Raw genomic sequence first — 8625 nt, 5'->3', positions numbered from 1 at the left:
CCAGCTGATGCTCAGTGAGCCTGTCCTGACCCATAAAGCCACCCAAATCTACGGTGCTTCAGCACATCTATCACAAACTGCACCGGGGGCCCTTGTGGAAAGTGTGTGGGTGCAACAAAACCCCCCCCAGAACAAGCTCCCAGGAAGGGGACGCGGCGATTCTGTCCGTGGTGGGAGAGCACATCCCACAGCAGCCACACCTCCATCTCCTACCTCCAGTCCTTGTCCTCCAAGGAAACCTGCACAATGCCTTTGGAAGTAAGTCTGGGAGCAGAAATGCTCATCGGCCGCAGACGTGAGACAGACGATGGTTGTGCGGTTCGTTAGGACTTCCCCGCTCCTTCCTCTGAGGTCACCGTGCTCCACAGCCGGGTCAGAGCTCTGTAAATGAACAGGACCGAAGGGGGATAAAGGGCGTCTGCTGTAGCAACCTGTAACTGCTCCGATCGCTTAAATCAGAAGCAGGCAGCATGTTACTGCCTCCCCGGAGAGACGCAATGAACACAATGGGGCTGAAGTTGAGCTCAGGCCGAGCTGCTGCTTTCCCAGACCAGAGCAAGGGCCCGTGTGTGTCCCAGGCACGCGTTGCCTCTCTCCCAACGGTAAAATTGATCCAATAACAGATGTTACCTCCCCTCACAAGTCTTGCTGGAGACTTGCCTTCCCCTGACGAGACCTGCAGAAAATGCCTGCAGGCTGGCGTGGACGATTGAGCCATACCACAGGACCAGCTAAACCCGGACTGCCGGTCCATGTAGGTACCAAACTATGTTGCGTTCGCCAGGGGCTGGGAGGGTCTGACAACACGGCCCGCTGCGGCCGGGGGTAACCCTCCCTCCCCGCGTCCACACAGCTCCAGCCCCAGAGGTGAACTGGAAGCCGTTCCTCTGCTCCCAGCAGTGTTAATGATTCGCCATATACTTGAATGTATTAGCGTATTTATTTTTTACATGTGCATTTGCTAATGTCATTTTAATGGGGAGTTTCCAACCCAGAAGGTACTTCAGTTTTTGTTTTTTACTGGGGTGGTGGGGGAGGGAACAAAAGCAAGCTGCCAAATGAAGTAATATATAGAAATCAACACCACGGGGGTGGAGAGGAGTTGTGCTTAATAAATATTTGTGGTTCAAGCTTCTTCAGGGTTGCTCTTGTGTTTTGGCCCCTCTCGGGTTCACCAGCCTCCATCTGCTGGGCTGGAGCAGGTGCCTTGGCCAGGCTGTGGGGAGCCTGGGGCCGGCTTTGGGGACACTGGGACCCAGGGAAAGCAAAGCCAAGGCCCTAAGGAAAGCTCTGGCATTTAAGCAGCTGCTTAAGGGGACATGTTGGCCCTTGCCCGACTCTAGGCCTCCGCCTGCCAGTGCAGGTCTCAGGGAAACAGTTCTTGCCTCCAAGGGGTCAGCGAAGGCTGTCGAGAGAAGTCTCATTCCCAGGGGCAGACGAGCTGGAAGAGCCCCAGGGGCAGAGAAGCAGCCCATGACCCTGCTCGAGTCCCCCAGGGAGCCTGAGTCCTCGATGTCATGCTGCTCTTGCAGCATCGCTACCCGTCAGTGCAGACAGGAGCAGCGAGCAGTGGCAGCGATCAGCATCCGGCCCGTGCTGCCGACAGCTGAATGGAGCGGGGCACGGACTGCAGCCCCAGCTCTCCATGCTGAACAATGCTCCTGACACATAGATGCTGCAGGATCTCTGTCTGCCCTTGCTGGCTTGGGCACCCAGTGCTCCTGGGGGAGCTGGGCTGTCTGGCAAGTGATGCTGGACAGCAGGTCTCAGGTCAGGGCACAGCTGGACTCTGCAGCCTGGCACACTCGGGGCAGGGAGGTGCGTGCAAGGGGTCTGGGTGCAGATGTCACAAGCCCGAGACTCGGCAGCGAAGGAGCTGGGAGCCTGTGCCCTTCATGGAGCCTCTCGCCTCGCTGTCCCTCATCGGTAGAGAGAGCAGGTGGTGTTTGTGTGCGGCGCCGAGGGAAGTGTCCCTGCCCCGGCCTGCGGGTCACGTGGAGCAGGGGCCGACCACGTGCACCGCTGCTAACAGGCGTGGGAGGGGGGCTGAGATCCCCAGTGATGGGGCAATCTGCTGGGACCAAAGCAGCAGGAATCTGGCTAGCCAGGCAGGACAAGGCTGGGGCACACCAGGCAGCCAGCCCAAGCACCAGGCCTTGTACTGCAGCCCCCCTCTTTGCATACAGCCACATGACCCTTTGCAGGGGCTTGGTGCACGCCATGCAAGGCACAGACCACCAGGTCTGGGCTGGGGGACCTCAGCGGGTCCCAAAGGAGCTGGCTGGTCCATCCGCGGGGGCCAAGGAGCTCCACGCCACCCTTGGGGAAGCTGGCAGAGGGGGCCCTGGGTCCAGCAAGAGCCAGCCAGCCCACACCATGGTCCAGGAGGCAGGGAACCAAGGACTCGGCCCTACCTAGAGCTGCTGCCCTGGGGGCAGGGACCGGGCCTCAGCTGCAGCGGATGCAAATGCAGAGGTCTGGCCAGGTTGCGATGGTGGTGCCACAAGGGCTGCTAGATCCCACTCCCTATCTGCCATCCCTGAGGACTGACAGCTGCCAAGAGCCCTGGGTGCAGGAGGGAGCCTTGCTTGCCAGAGGACAGCAGGGTGGGCAGGCCTGATGTGCTGCCTAGCTGGCTGCGGCGAGCTGTGCTGGGTGCAAGGTGCTTCAGATGCACAACTCTCCCAGGACCCAGCCACCAGCCTCCCTCAGCCCATGCCGACGCCCGCTCACCTGCTGCACTCGCCAGGACACGTCCTCCCCAGAGAGGCTGGTCGTGCTGCTTCCTCCCAGCAGGCTCACGGTGCCTCCTCCTTCAGTAGCACTTCTGCTCCCTGTGTCTGCTGGCCAGGGTGTCCCACCCTGGAGCAGGGTCTGGGGGCAGCCCAGGGCCAGCTTAGGCTGCACTTCAAACACCTGTGGAGGTAGGAGAGAAGGCATTTGTCAGGTGCTGGAGCCAGGGACACTGGGCAGCTGCAGAGACAGGTGCCCCTTGCAGCCTGGCAGAGGCTCAGCTCCTCCCTGGAGCACTGCTGCACCACTGGACTGACTCCCTCTGTCCACCCTGCTCTGTGCTCCACAGCCCTCGGGAAGAGCAGCACTTGGGAGGTGCCGTCTCCTGTAGCAAAGCAGCTAGGGCTGCTCCATGTGCCTTGCACGGCCACTCCCTAACTGCCCCATGTCATCCAGCTGCAGCCGGGCAGCAGGACACAACTGCCCAGGGCGAGCGCTCGCTGTTGGGCTAGAAGGGGCCTTGAAGCTGCAGCCGGGTAGGCTTAGGGCTTCTCCTGGACCCTCAAGACCTCGTGCCCGTCACTTGGCTGAGCCTGGCGTTCCCAGTGTGTCCTGCGCTGGTGACATCCACGGATGTGGAAAGCACCCCTGGGAGACTGGGTCAAATCCCCAGCTGGGGACAATGGGAACATCACGCTTGGATGCCCACCTACACCAGACTGCCCGTTATCTGGGCTCCGGGAGGGCGAGAGCCAGGGAGGCCCAGGCAGCATTTGCAACAGCAGCCAGTGCGGTGGACCCCTGTGGCTGCCCCTCCAGTGCTGGGTGGGCCTAACTCAGCACAGAGCCAGTGGCCTGGGCATGCAGGATGGCACTGAGGAAGGGAGTCACCGACTGTCGCAGCAAGGGCAGGCAAGGGCAGAGATGGGGGGACAGGACTCCTGGCTCCATCCCCGGCTGGGAAAGGCTGGGTAATGCTCTGGACTGGGGCTCAGGAGAATGGCCGACTGTTGGATGACTCCGGGCGTCCCTGGCCAAGCCCAGACCCACGTGCTGGACAGGAAGGACTGTTTCCTGGCTGTGCCTAGCCAAGGGGGTCCCGAGCTACTACACTGCTCCTGAACTGGATCGCCCCTGTGCCCCTGTGTGGAGGCAGGGTGCTGGGAGGCGTAGGCATGGGCAGTAACTGAGCAGGGAGCCTGTTCCCCAGCATGGCATGTGCTGGGAACACCACCTGGGCCCCAGAAGAAGCCCGGCAGGCAGCACTAGCAGGTTGCTAACACCCCATCTTCCTGTCCTGGTAGCCATCTCCTCTCTGCCTCCCTCAGAAGGTGCAAGACCCCCTGCAGCGCACGCCTTCCCCAGCTGCTAGTGCTGTCCCCAGCTCCCATCCCTTGCACTAGAAAGACTCCAACTTTCCTGGCTAGTGCCCGCGCTCTTCGTTCGCACGACCCCGAAACACCCCCGAGCAGTTCTGGTGCAGGAGGAGACGATGCAGAGAAGGGCAACAAGGCTGCGGGGAGGGGCGTCCAGATGAGGAGAGGCAAAGCAAGCCAGGCCTGGTCCCGCTTGAAGTGGGGACAGGAGAAGGGCTCAGAAAATACTAAATGGCAAAGAGGGATTTATTAGCAACTGCCTGCCCTAGACGAGGAGGGGTCACCACAAGGAACAGTTTAAAAGAACGTCCTTGTGTTCCTTCACCCCATGGGAGCATCTGCAATGCTGCTGCGGGACATATGAGAGCGGACAAGACAGACCTAGGGTCTGACCCAGTCCACGCCAGTCTTATCACAGAGCTGGAAAGGATCTCCCCCCTTCCCTGCCCCCGGAGGTCCCATCTAGTCCAACCCTCTGCCTAAGGCTGGGTCATCCCTAATCAAACCATCCCCTACAACCATCATGTAAACTTCTCATCAAACTACCCTCAACCCTGACACGACACAGACTGAACACCTGAACCTGGCACAGGAAAAGCAGGGGAGCCTCAGCCGCCACTGTCCTGCTTCTCTTCCGTGTTAGTGATGTTCTTCTTTGCAAAGAGCTCAGAGCACCGCAGGCCCTGATGTGCGCGACACTGCAGCCTCCTGCTGGACATCTCCATGTTCGCCATGCAAATGCTCCTGCAAAACCTCCGTGCTAACTGTGCAGTGGCCCTGGGAGGATGTTGAGGCACCTGATTGGGAAACATGGCTTTAGATGAACCAGCTGCAAGCCCTTAATGCTCCAGGCACCAGCCCTTCCCTGTTCCCTGCTTTTCTCACTGCTGAAATTAGCTTTATCCTTGCAGCTGTGAATGTACCTACTGCTCCAAACTACACCCATGGTCCCATAGAAGGTGTCACCAGAAAAACAAACAAACCCTTCCCCTCCTGCATCCTCTGGAGCACGAGCTAGCACCTGCACAGACACACTTTCCTTCCCTGCACCCTGATGCTGGGGCACAAGGGATTTGGGAAGGGTGGCATATCTAAGAAATCAAATAAAACAGCCTTGCTCAAACCAGCTCCATGTTTGGGAGCAGTTATGCAGGCTTTCATGCACAAAATGCTCTTTCTTAGGTCTGAGACAGGTAAAGATAGCATTTTTTTTTTTTTTCCTCCTCCCCAGAGGGGAAGAGAAGGGCTTTTTGTGCGTGAAAGCCTGCCTAACTTCACTCCCAAATATTGCTGGTTTAATAAAAGATATTACTAAACAAACCTGGCTTCTCATACAAGACTATAGTCCTACAACACATAACTGAGGCTGATTTATATGCCCCCTCCAGCCCTGTGATCTTCAGCCTTTTTCATTTAAATGCACACCCTTACTAGCAGGCACTGAGCACAGCTCCGAAGGAGGATCTATAAATCTACTGCATGGAAGGTAGCAGCCACCCAGCTTGTGACTTACCCTTGGGCTGGTTCCCCTGGCTGGGGGCAGATAGAGGAGGAGAACGAAGCGGGGGTCTCCAATCTAGGCCCTGCAGCATCCTGCATTCCTCCTGCCAACCCTCCTTGTAGGACTGCAGCCAGACACTGAATAAGCCAAGCCGCTGGGCTGCAGTTTCCCCACAAGAAAGCACTTTGTACAGACACATGTGCACCTCAGGAAGTAATTCAGCAGAGAAAGCAAAGCAAGAGCGGCAGGAAGCATGCTCCCCTACAGCAGGATCACTTTGGTTTGCAAGCACAAACAGTTAAGGGCCCAGACACAGCTGGGGGAAGAATCAGGCCCTTTGCAGGCATTTTTGCTCATGTACAGCGCCTGTGGAACTAGCCCTACCATGTGCCTGGGTGCAGATGGTGGTGAGGACTCCACAGCCCCATAGAGTTAATAGCTTTTAGGGTCAGAAGGGACCTATTAGATCAAGTCCAACCCCCTACCCTGGGCAGGAAAGAGTGCTGGGTTCAGATGATGGCGATTTACCTTCTGCGTGTACCCATATTAGCAAAGAACTAGGCTTGGAAAGAAAGAGCGGCACAGGAGCCTGCAGAAGAAATAAATCTGGTTTTAAAATCAATCATGTGTAACAAGGAGGGTCTCAAGTCCTGTACAAACATGTGGCTGATCTCGGGTTAAGCAGCCCAGTGCCAAGTTAAGAAATCAACCGGAGGACAAGGCTTTTGTGCGGCTGAATTTATTTACAAGAACCATGGACGTCTGTAAAGCACAACGCGGCACTGCGGTCTCTCTATCCCCAGGGACATCCTGGGGATCAGGTCGGGTCCCTGCCTCCGGACTCAGGGGAACCTCCCCCACCGTCTCCCTCTGGGGGGTGGCTTTGGGGCACTGCGTCCGCTGCGTGCTCCAGGAGCAGCTCCAAGGCGTCCTCGCCGACAACACGCCTCACCTTCTCCCCCTTGGCCGCAAGGATTTCCTCAATATTCCTTTGAGGCAAGGTAAAAACCAACAGTGACAAGGCAAGGGGGGCTAGGAGGCTTCACCGAGACGCTTCGTTTTTACTCTCAATACGCGTTTCAAATTCTGAACGTAAGCCCAACATTTGCCCCCCTGCTCAGCTATCTGGGAAGCTACGTTCATCCTACGACAGTTCAATTTGGCAACTGCAATTATGGAGGGTGGGTATCCAGGTTGTAGCCCTAATGGTCTAGAGGAAAAAGCAATCGGGACTTGTGGTAGAGGTGATATCTTTTATTAGACCAACTAGATTTTTGCAGATGAAAAAGTTTTGAATTGCAAGCTTTTGGGCACAAACACCCCTTTTCAGGCACGAATGACACCTGGATACCTGACACATGGAAGATATCGAATTGTAGCTGATTTTTTAAAATGAAATCTTCATGATGTCACAAGGGGGAAGCACCTTTGACCACCTGAAACCTGAGATCCTGCTCCTGCCTTTGTTCAAGGTCATTTGCATCATCCCAGATCCTCACAACAGAGCTCAGGGACACCTTACCAGCTATGAACTGCCTGCCCAGATGAGGTTTCCATCTAATGACTCCTCAGTGAAATCCTATGAAATATGAACTCGCATTTCTACCCAGGAGGACTTTTACACAGTCTTTTCTCTGATGCCTGATGAAAGGTGCTCATGCCTGAAAGCTTGCAATTAAAGACTTTTTTTTTTTTTTTTTTTTTTTTTGTGCAAAAGTCTAGTTGGTTTACTAAAAGATATTGTTTCTACCACGAGCCCTGATTATGGAGGGTAGGAATTTTTAAGGGAGTTGGACACTGCTGAAATGCAATAGGATTTATTAAATCCCTCATAGGAAACAAAAAGAGTCGCATCCAACCATTGGTCTGGGGCAGCACCTGTGATACAGTGTGCTTCCTCGCTGTCTTGGTGCCACACGCTGGGTCGTGCTCGACTAACTGCAGCCGACGCGGAGCAGCGAAGCCCCCCAGCAATAACCCTCCTCGAAATGAACCAAGTCAAGAGCATGCCAAAGCCACCACGAGTTCAACCCGGTTCGGATCAGCTGAAAGGCCTGGCTCGCTGCCCCCAGGACTCCTACCTCTTCCCTTCCAAATCTGTGAACCATCCCAGGTTATCTGCTATGATGTGGTGGTTCTGGCAGCCAGGGCATTTCACTATCACCACTCCCTTGTGATACGCTACTTTGGAGATAGTTTTCGCAGATCTTGTCTTGCAGACCTAGAGAGCAAGGAAGGAAGCTCAGCATCAAGGTGCTCTTCAGGATTTGCGTTTTTTTTTCCTACGCAACAAAAGCAAGGCTGTGATTATTTAGCTGCAACGGGCTGGCTTCTCCAACTCATGCATGCCAGTGCCATCTCATTAAGGTCCTGCACAAGCAGGTACTCAGAACTATGCTGCCTACTTGCACTGGTCGAGCTCGGGGTGGTAGAAGAGCACAGGCCCAAATGCATCCGACTCTCGAGCCCAGTTCTCTGACTTTTGAGCCCAGCTGATCTTTCCCCCACTCCCCGCAAGAAGGATCATTTGGAAACACAGGGGTTCGTAGCTCCAGGGAGACGTGAACCCGCTGCTGGAGTCCGGCGCGCCCGGCTGGTTCGGTCCCGACTTTGCTTGTGGTGTTAAATACCGGGGAGGAAAGAGGGGGTTTTAGGTGCATTTGGGGCAGGTTTTCAAGGCCCGCCCTTGGGAGAAAGCGGCCAAGGAGGCAAGTGAGTCTCTTCTGAACGAGCAAGAAGCTGGGTACTGCCAGGCGGTGCCAGGTCCAGGCCGGGTGTCAGCGAGGCTTTCCCTCGGAGGGGCAGAACGGGAGGAAACTCGTGGGCCGCTCTGCTCCGTCCCCTCCCGCAGGCCAGGGGCCAGGAAAGCCCGAACCCCAACCCGCCGGGCCCGAGCTGAGGGGTCTCCTGGCACGGCCCCCTGCTATGCACGCACCCCCCACACGTCCTTGCACGCACCTGGCACGTGTAAACCAGGCAGTAGCGGGCGACGACCCCTCCCACGGCGCTGCCAGC

At 56.5% G+C, this 8625-nt stretch overlaps 1 protein-coding gene and 1 long non-coding RNA gene across 2 annotated transcripts in view; both read right to left on the bottom strand.

Moving 5' to 3' along the window:
- Nucleotides 1–1937: 1937 nt before the first annotated feature.
- LOC109293037 lies at nt 1938–4734 on the bottom strand. Its single transcript, XR_002096228.1, has 3 exons — nt 4693–4734; nt 2734–2916; nt 1938–2071 (listed from the first exon to the last, which is right to left on the bottom strand). It is a non-coding gene; the product is annotated as an uncharacterized LOC109293037 (long non-coding RNA).
- Nucleotides 4735–6203: 1469 nt separating this feature from the next.
- The window catches only part of DNLZ (DNL-type zinc finger), a 2781-nt gene continuing 359 nt past the window's right edge, over nt 6204–8625 (bottom strand). The window contains exons 2-4 of the mRNA XM_019510311.1: nt 8569–8624; nt 7692–7831; nt 6204–6599 (exon numbers count right to left, since the gene is read on the bottom strand). Coding sequence (XP_019365856.1) covers nt 6428–6599; nt 7692–7831; nt 8569–8624 — 368 coding nt within the window. The 3' untranslated portion in view covers nt 6204–6427. The remainder of the gene's footprint in view (nt 6600–7691; nt 7832–8568; nt 8625) is intronic.

Source organism: Gavialis gangeticus, unplaced genomic scaffold (genome assembly GCF_001723915.1).
Source record: "Gavialis gangeticus isolate Ggan-Ray unplaced genomic scaffold, GavGan_comp1, whole genome shotgun sequence".
NCBI classification, from domain to species: Eukaryota; Metazoa; Chordata; order Crocodylia; family Gavialidae; genus Gavialis; species Gavialis gangeticus.
This window is presented reverse-complemented; position numbering and strand designations above follow the sequence as displayed.